This window comes from Dendrobates tinctorius, unplaced genomic scaffold (genome assembly GCF_039654945.1).
Source record: "Dendrobates tinctorius isolate UK_male_01 unplaced genomic scaffold, ASM3965494v1 ptg000118l, whole genome shotgun sequence".
Lineage (NCBI taxonomy): Eukaryota > Metazoa > Chordata > Amphibia > Anura > Dendrobatidae > Dendrobates > Dendrobates tinctorius.
The window spans coordinates 767,506-782,569 of record NW_027361786.1 but is presented as its reverse complement, the minus strand read 5'-3'; the positions used below and the strand labels follow the sequence as shown (position 1 = coordinate 782,569).

Sequence of the window (15,064 nt, the reverse complement as noted above, 5' to 3'; positions counted from 1 at the left end):
GCAAGTTTTCCCACCTACACCGAATGGAGGGGTCTGTAATTTTTACTTTTTTACAACGCTGGTTTCGAATGGTCTGAGTTGACACTTGGACGCCTCTCGGGAATGTGCGGCATTCATTATTGTCCAGTGACCCTGTCATCAGCGTGACTGCAGGCCGCGGGGTGGAGACGCCCGCCCTTTTGTAATGAAGCATCTAATGAGCGTGTGCAGGAAGGAGGAGGAGGCGAGCTGTATTAGCAGGAGATGAGTACAGAACTCACCCGCTCCGAGATTGGCTGTGAAGACCCTCGGCACGAAGAGTGGAAGCCCCCTTGCTTGGCTGGAGATACAATGCATGGATAGAAACGTCACCATATTATTAGTACAATTTAACCCTTTCATGACACATGAAGCACAGACACGTCATAGGCTGGCTGATGGCAGGCAAAGCTGACGTTTCCCGGGAGATGATTGTGGAATTGATTTTTTTTTTGGCAATTTTGCCATTTTACTGGTTTCCAGTACACTATATTGTAACATGAATGGTGTCATTCAAAAGGACAACTCGTCCCGCAAAAAACGAGCCCTCACACGGCCATAGGGACAGAAAAAAATAAAGTTACGGCTCTGAGATCGGATTACAAATGTCACTCCGGCGATACTTATCGGGCGATCTGGTCGCGCTGCCCTGCGACCGTCTCTCAGACTCTAGAGCGCATGTGCATCATGACGCCATCGGCAGCGCCTTCCCCCGGTATCCAAGGTAACAGCAACGAGGGCGTGGCAGCGTCCGAATCGACCAATCAAAGCGAACCTCGCCGGCTGGTTTAAACTCGACCAATGAGCGCCCGCCTCAGTGTTGTGCTTGCTCAGGTCAGGTGCTGGGAGGACAGAGACGAGAGTGAGGCTGCTGTCAGACATGGCGGCCGCCGGGTCCGTTAGAGCTGTCGGGACGGAAGACGATGACGGGGAAGTGTTCCTGAAGGAGGAGCGCGAGAGCCGGCTGGAGCCGCAGGAGATCCGGAGTCGGGTGGAGAGGATGAAGCGGGAGGTGAAGAACCGGAGGAAGATCCTCATCAAAGGGCTCCCGGGAGACGTCAGCAACCAGGTGAGCGACCGCCGGGGAGGGGGGGAGAGTGTGAGCGACCGCCGGGGAGGGGGAGAGTGTGAGCGACCGCCGGGGAGGGGGGGAGAGTGTGAGCGACCGCCGGGGAGGGGGGGGAGAGTGTGAGCGACCGCCGGGGAGGGGGGGGAGAGTGTGAGCGACCGCCGGGGAGGGGGGGAGAGTGTGAGCGACCGCCGGGGAGGGGGGGAGAGTGTGAGCGACCGCCGGGGAGGGAGAGAGAGTGTGAGCGACCGCCGGGGAGGGGGGGGAGAGTGTGAGCGACCGCCGGGGAGGGAGAGAGAGTGTGAGCGACCGCCGGGGAGGGAGAGAGAGTGTGAGCGACCGCCGGGGAGGGGGGGGAGAGTGTGAGCGACCGCCGGGGAGGGGGGGGAGAGTGTGAGCGACCGCGGGGAGGGGGAGAGTGTGAGCGACCGCCGGGGAGGGGGGGAGAGTGTGAGCGACCGCCGGGGAGGGGGGGAGAGTGTGAGCGACCGCCGGGGAGGGAGAGAGAGTGTGAGCGACCGCGGGGAGGGGGGGGAGAGTGTGAGCGACCGCGGGGAGGGGGGGGAGAGTGTGAGCGACCGGCCGGGGAGGGGGGGGGGAGAGTGTGAGCGACCGGCCGGGGAGGGGGGGGAGAGTGTGAGCGACCGGCCGGGGAGGGGGGGGGAGAGTGTGAGCGACCGGCCGGGGAGGGGGGGGAGAGTGTGAGCGACCGGCCGGGGAGGGGGGGGAGAGTGTGAGCGACCGGCCGGGGAGGGGGGGGAGAGTGTGAGCGACCGGCCGGGGAGGGGGGGGAGAGTGTGAGCGACCGGCCGGGGAGGGGGGGGAGAGTGTGAGCGACCGGCCGGGGAGGGGGGGGAGAGTGTGAGCGACCGGCCGGGGAGGGGGGGGAGAGTGTGAGCGACCGGCCGGGGAGGGGGGGGAGAGTGTGAGCGACCGGCCGGGGAGGGGGGGGAGAGTGTGAGCGACCGGCCGGGGAGGGGGGGGAGAGTGTGAGCGACCGGCCGGGGAGGGGGGGGAGAGTGTGAGCGACCGGCCGGGGAGGGGGGGGAGAGTGTGAGCGACCGGCCGGGGAGGGGGGGGAGAGTGTGAGCGACCCGCCGGGGAGGGGGGGGAGAGTGTGAGCGACCCGCCGGGGAGGGGGGGGAGAGTGTGAGCGACCCGCCGGGGAGGGGGGGGAGAGTGTGAGCGACCCGCCGGGGAGGGGGGGGAGAGTGTGAGCGACCCGCCGGGGAGGGGGGGGAGAGTGTGAGCGACCCGCCGGGGAGGGGGGGGAGAGTGTGAGCGACCCGCCGGGGAGGGGGGGGAGAGTGTGAGCGACCCGCCGGGGAGGGGGGGGAGAGTGTGAGCGACCCGCCGGGGAGGGGGGGGAGAGTGTGAGCGACCCGCCGGGGAGGGGGGGGAGAGTGTGAGCGACCCGCCGGGGAGGGGGGGGAGAGTGTGAGCGACCCGCCGGGGAGGGGGGGGAGAGTGTGAGCGACCCGCCGGGGAGGGGGGGGAGAGTGTGAGCGACCCGCCGGGGAGGGGGGGGAGAGTGTGAGCGACCCGCCGGGGAGGGGGGGGAGAGTGTGAGCGACCCGCCGGGGAGGGGGGGGGAGAGTGTGAGCGACCCGCCGGGGAGGGGGGGGAGAGTGTGAGCGACCCGCCGGGGAGGGGGGGGAGAGTGTGAGCGACCCGCCGGGGAGGGGGGGGAGAGTGTGAGCGACCCGCCGGGGAGGGGGGGGAGAGTGTGAGCGACCCGCCGGGGAGGGGGGGGAGAGTGTGAGCGACCCGCCGGGGAGGGGGGGGAGAGTGTGAGCGACCCGCCGGGGAGGGGGGGGAGAGTGTGAGCGACCCGCCGGGGAGGGGGGGGAGAGTGTGAGCGACCCGCCGGGGAGGGGGGGGAGAGTGTGAGCGACCCGCCGGGGAGGGGGGGGAGAGTGTGAGCGACCCGCCGGGGAGGGGGGGGAGAGTGTGAGCGACCCGCCGGGGAGGGGGGGGAGAGTGTGAGCGACCCGCCGGGGAGGGGGGGGAGAGTGTGAGCGACCCGCCGGGGAGGGGGGGGAGAGTGTGAGCGACCCGCCGGGGAGGGGGGGGAGAGTGTGAGCGACCCGCCGGGGAGGGGGGGGAGAGTGTGAGCGACCCGCCGGGGAGGGGGGGGAGAGTGTGAGCGACCCGCCGGGGAGGGGGGGGAGAGTGTGAGCGACCCGCCGGGGAGGGGGGGGAGAGTGTGAGCGACCCGCCGGGGAGGGGGGGGAGAGTGTGAGCGACCCGCCGGGGAGGGGGGGGAGAGTGTGAGCGACCCGCCGGGGAGGGGGGGGAGAGTGTGAGCGACCCGCCGGGGAGGGGGGGGGAGAGTGTGAGCGACCCGCCGGGGAGGGGGGGGAGAGTGTGAGCGACCCGCCGGGGAGGGGGGGGAGAGTGTGAGCGACCCGCCGGGGAGGGGGGGGAGAGTGTGAGCGACCCGCCGGGGAGGGGGGGGAGAGTGTGAGCGACCCGCCGGGGAGGGGGGGGAGAGTGTGAGCGACCCGCCGGGGAGGGGGGGGAGAGTGTGAGCGACCCGCCGGGGAGGGGGGGGGGAGAGTGTGAGCGACCCGCCGGGGAGGGGGGGGGAGAGTGTGAGCGACCCGCCGGGGAGGGGGGGGAGAGTGTGAGCGACCCGCCGGGGAGGGGGGGGAGAGTGTGAGCGACCCGCCGGGGAGGGGGGGGAGAGTGTGAGCGACCCGCCGGGGAGGGGGGGGAGAGTGTGAGCGACCCGCCGGGGAGGGGGGGGAGAGTGTGAGCGACCCGCCGGGGGGGGGGGGGGGGGGGGAGAGTGTGAGCGACCGCCGGGGGGGGGGGGGGGGGGGGAGAGTGTGAGCGACCGCCGAGGGGGTTTCTTCTCCTTTACCTCCACCTCCTGGGTCACGTCACCCTCTCATGGCTCATGCTGGTGGCAGATAGAAACTGGGCTCCCGTGTGTCCCCATCCCTAGGGTCGGTCAGTAGCCCCCCAGTAGCCATGTCAGTCCATTGACACTTGTCCTCACTGGTGGTAGAAACTTTCTGGCTATGGTCAGCAGGTGCTGACTTTTCTCCATCAGACATCTCTTCTGTATTACAGCTGCTGGTTATACAGGGGTCTCTGCTATCAGGAACCCCAACCCTCCTTCCTCCCCCTCCCCTGGTCCAGCACTGAGTCTCTCTCTGCTTCTGGTGTCTGTTATTGTCTGCAGCGCTGACATGACCCCATGAGCTCACTGACTGCACTGACATCAGCACTGCGGGCAATAACCCAGCGGAGACTCCATGCCGGACCTGGGGAGGGTGTGTAAAGCCTGGCTTGTTTGTGAAAGCTAAAACTGCAACAAAAGGCCGGGAGTTTCTGAAACTGAACCCTTCCTTTTTAATAGCTGTGGTGGAAGCGCTCTCAGATCCCGGCCGTGGTGTCTCGTGTCCGGCCTCCTCCGCTGCACACTGTCTGGGGTTTGTGATGTGTGAATTCCGTCCAGGACGCTCCGTTCTCTTCACGTTGTGTTTTCCTAATGGACAATTAATGGGCGGCACCAGCGCCCCCCTGTAGTGACCCCCCTCTATAGGGTGACTCTCCAGTAATCGCTCTGTATGGATTTGCCCTATGGTGTCTGTGACATCACACATAGAGGTGCAGGAGTATTCATGTATACCACTAGGGGAGGGCAGGCTTCTTCTATTATCTTGTTTTTATTGTCACTGTAACCCCCACATCACTACCGTGCACCTTTTTTCCCGGTCTCTACTTTAGCCCCCCCACGTCACTGTCAGCGCCCCCCGGTCTCTGCTGTAGCCCCCCCACGTCACTGTCAGCACCCCCCGGTCTCTGCTGTAGCCCCCCCACGTCACTGTCAGCACCCCCCGGTCTCTGCTGTAGCCCCCCCACGTCACTGTCAGCACCCCCCGGTCTCTGCTGTAGCCCCCCCCGGTCTCTACTTTAGTCCCCCCGGTCTCTGCTGTAGCGCCCCCCGGTCTCTGCTGTAGCCCCCCCACGTCACTGTCGGCGCCCCCCGGTCTCTGCTGTAGCGCCCCCCCACGTCACTGTCGGCGCCCCCCGGTCTCTGCTGTAGCCCCCCATGTCACTGTCAGTGCCCCCCGGTCTCTGCTGTAGCCCCCCCCATGTCACTGTCGGCGCCCCCCGGTCTCTGCTGTAGCGCCCCCCACGTCACTGTCGGCGCCCCCCGGTCTCTGCTGTAGCGCCCCCACGTCACTGTCGGCGCCCCCCGGTCTCTGCTGTAGCCCCCCCCCCCCACGTCACTGTCGGCGCCCCCCCCGGTCTCTGCTGTAGCCCCCCCCCCCCACGTCACTGTCGGCGCCCCCCGGTCTCTGCTGTAGCCCCCCCCATGTCACTGTCAGCGCCTCCCGGTCTCTGCTGTAGCCCCCCCACGTCACTGTCAGCGCCCCCCGGTCTCTGCTGTAGCCCCCCCACGTCACTGTCAGCGCCCCCCGGTCTCTGCTGTAGCCCCCCCACGTCACTGTCAGGGCCCCCCGGTCTCTACTTTAGCCCCCCCACGGCACTGTCAGCACCCCCCCGGTCTCTGCTGTAGCCCCCCCCATGTCACTGTCAGCACCCCCCCCCCCTCTGCTGTGTCACTCTGTCCTGTGATCTCCATGTGCCTCTGTAGCCTCCTGACAATGGGCAAATTCCCGTGCTCGGTGTCAGTGGAGGGAGCCGCCCTCTCTAGGTGCCCCCCGGTCTGGGGGAAGTAGCCGCAGCACTTCTGGAAGCGTCGGGCACATGAGCTCAGTGAATGACAGCTGCTATTCTATTCCTATCCAGCCCTGGTGTGCTCCGTAAAAATAGGCCTGAGGGTCCTGGTGACATAAATATCTGCTCTGTCAATGGATGGATCAGTGGTGCCCTCCTATGATGGCTCTAAATCGTACACATTGTGGATACCACCCAGCTTTCCTGCACTCCTGAGTGACAATACCTGGAAACCCCTGCAGGTCAGATGGACCGAGCTTGGATCTCTATAGAATCCTATGGAGATGTGGCTCAGTTCACTAGAATTGTGGGGGTGTTGGGTTTGTGGCTGTAATTGCAGGTGCTGGGATGATGGTGGGAGCAGAGATGGCGGTCGTGGTAGTAATGGCTGATATTCTGTGTGAATTGATGGCTTTTCCGTCTTCTCATAGGAAGTCCACGATCTGCTGGGAGACTACGAGCTGAAATACTGTTTTGTCGATAAATACAAAGGAACCGGTAAGGAAGGGGGGGAAACATTGGGGGTGAACTTCCGGGGTCTTGGGGTGCAGATCCTCCAGCAAAAGGCCGAAAGGGCAACAGTCGGGAAGGAGCATCGGTGATCCATCATTCTCTTCATCCTTTCCTTGTGTAAGATTATCAGCTCTCAATAGAGCCGCCCACTTGTCACTTTTTTTTTTTTTTTTTTTTTTTTTTTTTAATTTTTTTTTATTTTGAGGACCTAAGTCGACAGGACAAGCATCTTGGAATGACTGACCATCCCAAGCTCCTATGTAGGAGCTGCTCTGACCTCCTAAAAGTTCTTGCCTGACTGCAGATTAAGGGTTAAAAAAACAACTTCTTAAAGGAATCCAAACTGGTAAAAAAAAAAAAAAAAAAAAAAAAATTGTACGCTCCATGGTCCCTGCTGGTCTCTACTGGTCCTGTACTGAATTGTCCTCTTGGCCAATCACAGACTAGGGCGTGTCACTACTGCTGCCAGTGATTGGTTGACAGGATGGGACCAAAAAGTAAAGACCTGCTGGGACCTTGTGAGCATCGGAGTAGGAGTTGTGGGGGCGTCAGGGGACAGTTCCATTTTGTAATTATCGATGGAGGGTCTTGTCACCATCACTAATCCAATATTGGGGCGCTCTGAGCCTCTAGGGGTAACTGTCGGCGTGCCCGTTACTATATGGGGCAGATCTTGGGCTTTTATATAGGAGGTGCACTTTTAAAGGGGGTTGTTCCCTCTCGTTTTATCTTGGTCCGGCTCGGAGTCCCTGCTGCTGCTGCCACTGTCTGCAGTGCTGACATCACGTTGATGGTGCTGCAGCCAATCGCTGGGCGCGGCGGCTCTGCCTGTGTAGATGGAGCGTCCCGCTCAGAGCCGCTGAGATCACTGTATAACAAACTGCAAGCAAGGGGGAAAGACTTTGTGAAAGGGCGACAACCCTGTTAACAGGCGGCCGGTTTCCCCCTTTGTCCAGGCATGGGTGTCAGCGGCCTGATGTGACTTTGGGAAGGGCTGACGGCACGAGCATAGCACCATGTGGGGGTCCGGAGCAGGGGGCACAGGGGTGACCTGCATTGTAGTGTGACCTGGGGTCACGGCTTACTAATTCCTTCTCTCTTGCACTCTCTCCCGTGTACAGCTTTTGTGACCCTACTGAACGGAGAGCAGGCAGAGTCCGCCATCCGCCGCTTCCACCACACGCGCCTGCGGGAGCGCGAGATCTCGGTACAGCTGCAGCCCACGGACGCCCTCCTCTGCATTGCCAACCTGCCCTCTGGCTACACCCAGCAGCAGTTTGAGGACCTGGTGCGCCCCTTTGGTAATCTGGAGCGGTGCTTCCTGGTGTACAGCGGGGTGAGCGGGCAGCCCAAGGGCTATGGATTTGTGGAGTACATGAAGAAGGATTCTGCCTCTCGAGCGAAGTCCGATCTGCTGGGCCGACAGCTGGGGACCCGCACGCTGTACGTCCACTGGTCCGACGTCAGCCAGCTCACCTACGAGCTGCTCCACTCCCGCTGCCTGTGCGCGGAGCGTCTGCCGGAGTGCGACCTCGCGGAGCTGAAGGAGGCCTTCTCCAAAGTCTGCACCCCTTCCTTCTGTCAGGTGGGCAGCGCTGGCCAGAGATGACTTTTGTGTCACTGTAGGATTAAGATGTATATATATCTCTGCCTTAGGCTGGTTTCACATTAGCGCTTTTTAAGCGCACGCACGGCCGGGGGTAGCTCCGCCCCCGAGCCGGCTCTCTGCCCGGCGTGCACGCCCCTTGCTTGTAGCACCGCCTCCTAGTGCACAGCAGCGCCTGCGATCGGCGCACCCTATCTTTAGCATAGGGTGCGCAGGCCGTGCGCTAGTTGCGCTTTGACCTGCGCTGCGCATTTGACGGTGCGCCGTGCGCGCCGAAATCCGAAAAGTTTGACTTTGGCGCGCATGGCGCACCGTCAAAAGTGCGCAGCGCAGGTCAAAGCGCAACTAGCGCACGGCCTGTGCACCCTATGCTAAAGATAGGGTGCGCCGATCGCAGGCGCCGCTGTGCGCTAGGAGGCGGCGCTACAAGCAAGGGGCGGGCACGCCGGGCAGAGCCGGCTCGGGGGCGGAGCTACCCCCGGCCGTGCGTGCGCTTAAAAAGCGCTAATGCAAGCTTAGAACCTTGGTTATTTTGGGTGGGGGCCTGGTGTCTTTTTACTTTTTAGTCTTTCCAATTTTAGAAGGGGGTCTGAAATGAGACTTTAGTGACTCCTATTGGATGACAAGTGGTGGGAAAATGCTTTGCTTATAGGGGTCTTCTGATCTGCAGGAACCTCTCCTGGAGGAGGCTGGACGTCCAACCTTTGGGACCCCACCCTTGTTACTGGTGGTTGGGGGGGGGGGGGGGGGGGGGAGGGGGGCCTCAGTGATCCACACAACTGATCACGTCTCATGTGGATGTGTTGGGCCTTATTCACACATCAGTGTGCCCTCTTAATGTAGCGTCTCCACCCACCCAGTACCATTAGCTTACCAGGGGGTTGTGGGGGAAGCGGTGCGATGGCACGAGCCCAGTGTCTGCAGTGGGGCTGAGCGGAGTGCATTGCTTTCCCGGCGGCCGTTTTCCTGAAGCCGTGGACAGCCTTCAGCAGTGCTTGCGCACGTTAAGCTCTAGGATGGAAAAGGGTAGTGCGTGCCCCAAATGGAGCAGGCGCCAGCTGTTATACCGTCAGCACCTGCCTGTAATTGGAGCTAGATATAAGGGTGTGTGCACATGCTGCGGATTCGCAGCGGTTTTGGCCCTGCAGATCCGCAGCAGTTTTTGCTGGGTGTACAGTACCTTTATATTCTATGGAAAATAAAACCGCTGTGCACAACCTGCGGATTTTTCCGCGCAGATTTGCTGCAGTTTCAAATCCACGGCATGTCACTGCTTTGTGCGGAATCCGCAGCGGTTTCAAACCTTCTCCATTGTAGAGGTGTGAAACCGCAGGGCTGATCCGCAGATCTTTTGACCTGCAGATTTTGCAGAATCCGCAGCGTGTGCACACACCCTAAATGCTGTCAATTGACAGGACACGCGGTTACGTCGTGTCCATGCCTAGCTCGTATTTTTCCCAGCAGATATCTGACATTTAACACACAGGCAGGGGGACTCCTCATTCCACACACCTGCCGGTGCGCCAGTGATGTGATTGTGGGGTGCTGATGGGTTACCATGACAGCCGGGGGTCTTCTGAATACCTCCATGCTCATCATGACAAATCTGTGAAAGCCGGCCTGGCGTTCATAGGAGACCATGATTTGTTTATACATGGCTTGTGCTACACCTAGCAGGGATATTGGGCAATCGTAGCTCCATGTCCCCTTTATGACATTGGACGTATAGGGATGTCTAAGGTCACCTACCCCTGTTTGAGCCCTCAACTTTTCCAGCACATGTCAGCTGATTTCATCAGCTGACGTGCCCCTATCAGCCGCGGGTGGAATTGTGGGTTAGTTCAACATGTAGTCAGTCTGCATTTTGTCATGTAAGGATGCTCTGCTGCATTAGTCTAGTACATCCTGGTTCAGCTGTTGCTATGCATTATTTCTGAAGCCACAGCCAGTCATCGTTATGCATTAGTAATGTTTATGCAGAGTTGCATTAAAAAGAAGAATCTTGTATCAGATCCATATTACTCAAGATCATGCTGAGCTTTCTGACAAGTGTTTTACTTCACCCCAGTAGTGGATTCACAGCTACACTGCTGAGTACTGTGGTATAATTTCCTCACTGCTTCTGTCTAGGTGCTAAAAAAAAAAAAAAAATCAAAAGAGCTGCTATTCCCCTTTTATAGTGTGTATGGGAGACCTTATGGCAGCGGCTCTCCACCCAATAGCTCAGAGTGAACTGAAAACAAGAGCTGTCTCCGGGGTTTCCACAAATTTTGCTCTGTAATATAATAGGCAGATGTTGTGGTGGTTGTTGCGTAATCAGGATGGGTTATTATGAAATGCTACTTGAATTTACTGTTAAACTTTAGCGGGTGGCCTCTGGCCGAGGCTGCGGGTGGCCTCTGGCCGAGGCTGCGGGTGGCCTCTGGCCGAGGCTGCGGGTGGCCTCTGGCCGAGGCTGCGGGTGGCCTCTGGCCGAGGCTGCGGGTGGCCTCTGGCCGAGGCTGCGGGTGGCCTCTGGCCGAGGCTGCGGGTGGCCTCTGGCCGAGGCTGCGGGTGGCCTCTGGCCGAGGCTGCGGGTGGCCTCTGGCCGAGGCTGCGGGTGGCCTCTGGCCGAGGCTGCGGGTGGCCTCTGGCCGAGGCTGCGGGTGGCCTCTGGCCGAGGCTGCGGGTGGCCTCTGGCCGAGGCTGCGGGTGGCCTCTTGCAGATTTTGTGCTTTGTTTTTGAGACTTTGAAAAGTTTGTTTTTATTCTGGTCTTTCCAGTTGGCCTATGGTCAGGACGGTCAGTATAAAGGCTTTGCAGTTGTGGAATACACCTCTGACGTGGCGGCAGAAATAGTCCAGCAGCAGATGGATAACGCTTTGGTGGCTGGGAGCCATGTCCGGGTTTCCTTCTGCGCTCCGGGTCCCCCAGGGAGGAGCACGCTGGCAGCGTTGATCGCGGCACAAGCGACGGTGAGTGCGGGCACATGACCATACTCCCACCATGATGGATGGGGCTTGGACTCATTTTCTATTTTCTTTACTTGAAAAGGCATTAAATCGTGGGAACGGCCTTCTACCCGAACCCAACATCCTGCAGCTGCTGAGCAGCCTGGGCTCTACAGCGACTCTGCAGCTCCTGCTCAATCCTCTGCTGAACGGAGGAAACAAGCAAGGTCTGCATCCTGGTAACAACGACCACATGGGTGACACTGCCGGAGAATTGACGCCACACTGGGAAATATGAAGGGGGCTCTCAAGATATTGGTGATCTGCCCTGAGGATGGGTCATCAATGAGATCAGCGGGGTCTGACATGAGCTGTCTAAGAGACTGTACGACATGTATACAACAGCTGTGCTGGGGACGTCATCTCATGTCTTATTATTCCAGGGCTCCTCGGTGCTGCCCCTGCTGTGTCCCTCCTCGCTAACCCTGCCCTGTCTACCACCCTCCTGCAGCTGGCACTGCAGGCTCAGGTAGGTGACCGACTGGACCTCTACCAACTTTCAGATCCCTGTTCTTTTACTATACTTGGATCTGTCTTGACGTGGACGTTCCTCGGCGGTGTCGTATGTGCAGCCGTCTAGCCTCCCCGACCTGGAGGACCCGGTCATCTCCTGTTCTTGACTTCAGTATCACTAAGTTTCTCCATAACTTTTATTTTTTTTTTTTTTTAATAGAAACCAGGAATCCTGGGAGACTCCCCGCTGGCCGCCTTGTACGGAGCTCTGGGTCTGTCTCCTCAGCTCACACCCCCGCCAGGGAAATCGCTACTTCCAGACTTCGCTCTAGGTAAAGTCCGACGTGGGGTGTGGCGGTGACTCTGGTCATTGCTGTTCCACCTGAAGGTGAAAAATCTGTGTGAGCCACCCTGGAAACTTCTGCTCTCCATTTCTTTTGGTATGGTAACTTTAAACTGTTTTTATGATCTAGGGGGCGCTCTTCCAGCTCTAGGCATTTCTTCTGACCTGGGTGGTACTCTGCTGCAGCCATTTCCTGGACCACAGCTTCCTGAATGGGATAGCCCCCCTCCCACTCCTGTCTTGGGATCCATGCTCGGTGGGCTACCAAAGACTTCGGAGTCCGGGGTAAGTGTTCTGACAGCGAAGCGCAAGTGAAAGTTTTTAGGGTCCCTGAGGTGAGATCGGTGCTAAAGAAATATTTTGCATTGCTGAGGGGGGCTTCCTGATGCTGGGACCTAAAGGATCTATGAACCCTTTCTTGGCATCTGATGGGCAAAGCCCACAAATCGTCAATCCTTGTCTCCTTTTTTTTTTTTTTTTCACTGATTCCATTGACCTTACCATTTTAAAGAATTTATCACAACTTTATAGTGGAGTGTGGCATGATGCAGTAAAATCTGATCGAGTCCTAAACTAGGGGCCTGTTCACATGTTGCTTTTTGTGTGGCACAATGGGGTCCGGGTCACTAACTCCAGTCTCATTACAGATATCCCTCCTCGGAGAGCCCCCCAGGGACCTGAGCATTCATTCCGGTCCGTACAGGAACTTCCACAGTCGGGTGGTCCCTGGCACAGGTACAGTGTGGCTGAACACTGTCCTATTAGTGGCACTGCATTGTCTGACGCCTGCCCTCTTCCTCCTCTTGTAGGGGCAACTAATAAGTCGGCACCTTACAAGCAGAAGATGTCAGGACAGCGCGTCCCTCTCGCCTCTTTGCAGGAGTCCATGCTGCCGCCCATGGACAACTTTCCTTTTGACTTGCAGACTGTAAGCGGGATGTAATGACTTCTATATAATGTGTTGCGCTTGGGCGGGAACTCAAGCCAAGTTTTTTTTTGTTTTTTTTTTGTTTGGTTTTTGGGCTGTCTCATTCTGCATCTGAGTGGGATTGGTTGGAGTCTGCCTAATGCAGACATGCATGACCCCTTTGAGGTTGGGGTTGTGTAATCGTAAATGTCTTTTCTTCTCAGGAGCTGCATCCTTGTCCCTATTCACAAAGCGGAGACCATATTGTGAGAAGCCTGGGTGACTACGAGCCCCGGAATAAGGTGAGTGTTGGCTCAGGGTTGCACCAGACTGGCACACTGCCCACCCCACTGTGGGTGCTGCTGCCCTGCCAATCCTGGCCACTACACAATGCTTGATCCTGTTCTTTACCTTGTACTCCACAGAGTTCCCCACCCTCCAGATTTTGTGGCCGGAGCAGCAGCATGCCTGCCCCTCTGCCTCCATACACCGCCTTATCTCCAACTTCTTACTTCACCAATGGCTTGCAGACTGGACTCCAGCAGACGCACCTGAATAAAGTAAGGACTCCCTTTCCAGGGTTGCATCTTCCCATTATTTTTGCTTTTTACATGGCTTATATCGCGTAACTAACAACCTGCTGTTGTAGGCACTGAGCCGGCGTCCGAGCAGTCCGGGGGGAGTCCCGTTGGATTATGAGGATCAGAGTCTGCCATCTGTAAGCTCTTGTAAGGCAAGTACCATCCTTCCACCAGAAGGAGCTGTGGTCGCACAGTGAGGTTGTAAATGGCAAATTACAGTATGGAGAGTGGAGAAAGCATCCAAGTCTTCAGGGAGGACAGATCACACAGACTTAAGATCACCTCTGTCAAATGTTGTCTTGTGCTAATTTTTTGTTTCCCTTCTTAGACGCCCATAGGAGCACAGAAGCGTGGTTTTTCGCACTTAATCCCATCCCCTGAGCCTAGCCCCGAAGGGGGCTATGTCGGACAGCACTCGCAAGGACTGGGCGGCCATTATGCGGACTCTTACATGAAGCGCAAGAGGATGTTCTAGCTGCTTTGTCCGCCTGTCGCTGACGGCACCAAAGTGCCTGCTGCTCCATCACTTACATTATATTAAAGCTCTTATGTATATGGCGAGGATTAACCCCTCAGCTGCTGACACCTTTATAGCACTTGGGAGTTGAGCCTCCCAAAAGGGTGTATCCGGAGCATTGGGTTGGCCGGTTGCTCCCTTTGCCAGGCTTCTATATATTTTTTTAAGTTTGCATTGTTTTTATTTAAGGTTTTACATGTAGTGTGCATGGCTCTGGGCTTCATTTACCATCAGGGTTATTTAATTTCTATGTTTTTAATTGTATATATTTTTTTTTTTTTCGCTGCTCCAACTTTTTACTTAGTTTTGTATATTGTCATTTTGTCATTCATGCTGGTGTGCCAGCCAAAGATCTCACTTCTCTAAATGACCTGTATAGTTTTAAAGTAGTTTTAGGATCCACCATGGAGGGATCCTGCCTGCATCTAATGCCCACCCCTTCCCTTCCTGGTGGCCATAGCTAAGACTGGCAAACCATGAATTCTCTGGAAAAAGCCTAGCGCTGCCATCAGACTAGGTGGCACGGCTCTAGCAAGCAATGCCTGTGTTCCCGAGAAGTTGGAAAGGCGTCTTGTCAGGTTCCTGCAGGTGACCAATATGGTGTGAGTGTTGGTAAATGGCTTTCCAGGAGTCCCTTTTTTTTTTTTTTTTTTCCCCTTAGGAGATGGTGGAGGAGTTTTGGAAACTACCTCCAATGTTTTATGCCTCAAAGATTTCCATTATATCACAAAGGGGATATTTTTTAAAATTATTTTAAGTATTTTATTTGCTTGTATCTGGCGCAGGCTGGATGGAATCAATGCTTGCCCCATCATGACTTTCTCCAGTCGCCCGACTGCACTCATGTATAAAAAGAAAAAAAGCTGCGACTTTATCCTGTAGGATTTCTGCAATATCCGTATCGTCCCGCTGCATATCTGCTTCACTTGGGTTTTTTTGTTTTTTTTTCTGATTGGCCACATGTGACTTTCTCTCTATTTTCTGACCTTGTTTCCCGTCTCACGAGCTGGAAGTGACTTTTCTTGCAAGTAAAACTATTTATACCAAATCCTTCGGCTTTATGTTCATTCACAGGTGTCGGTTTTGTACAGATCTCCTTTAGTATCACACTGTACAGGGGTATAATATATTTTTATTTTTTTTTAAACCACGTGGGTAAAATTTTGTCCTATGATGTACATTTTTTTTTTTTTTTTGGGAAGGCGGGTGGGACTGTGTATACATAATGTATAATATGTAACTTAAATATGTGCATTTTGATCAAAGTCACTGTGTGCAACTTTTTTTTTTTTTTTTTTTTTTTTTAATAAAAACCCAACTGTAAGTTCGCCTTCTCCCTGCCTCTGCGTTGCACTGTTACAGGCTGCACATG

At 57.6% G+C, this 15,064-nt stretch overlaps 1 protein-coding gene across 1 annotated transcript; it reads left to right on the top strand.

The window, feature by feature from the left end:
* The first annotated feature begins 820 nt into the window (after positions 1-820).
* RAVER1 (ribonucleoprotein, PTB binding 1) lies at positions 821-14,992 on the top strand. Its single transcript, XM_073590612.1, has 14 exons — positions 821-1,087; positions 6,214-6,280; positions 7,417-7,880; positions 10,664-10,855; positions 10,935-11,058; positions 11,275-11,360; positions 11,565-11,676; positions 11,818-11,972; positions 12,335-12,422; positions 12,497-12,615; positions 12,819-12,896; positions 13,020-13,154; positions 13,244-13,327; positions 13,504-14,992. The coding sequence occupies exons 1-14, from the start codon at positions 899-901 to the stop codon at positions 13,648-13,650; spliced, it is 2,040 nt and encodes a 679-aa protein (XP_073446713.1). The 5' UTR covers positions 821-898; the 3' UTR covers positions 13,651-14,992.
* Positions 14,993-15,064: the final 72 nt, after the last annotated feature.

Bases quoted from the DNA above. Each gene is read 5' to 3' on its own strand.
- RAVER1 (XM_073590612.1), top strand. From the start codon at position 899: ATGGCGGCCGCCGGGTCCGTTAGAGCTGTCGGGACGGAAGACGATGAC. The intron at 12,616-12,818 runs GTAAGCGGGATG...TTTTCTTCTCAG, and splicing joins TTCCTTTTGACTTGCAGACT to GAGCTGCATCCTTGTCCCTA. The intron at 13,328-13,503 runs GCAAGTACCATC...TTCCCTTCTTAG, and splicing joins CATCTGTAAGCTCTTGTAAG to ACGCCCATAGGAGCACAGAA.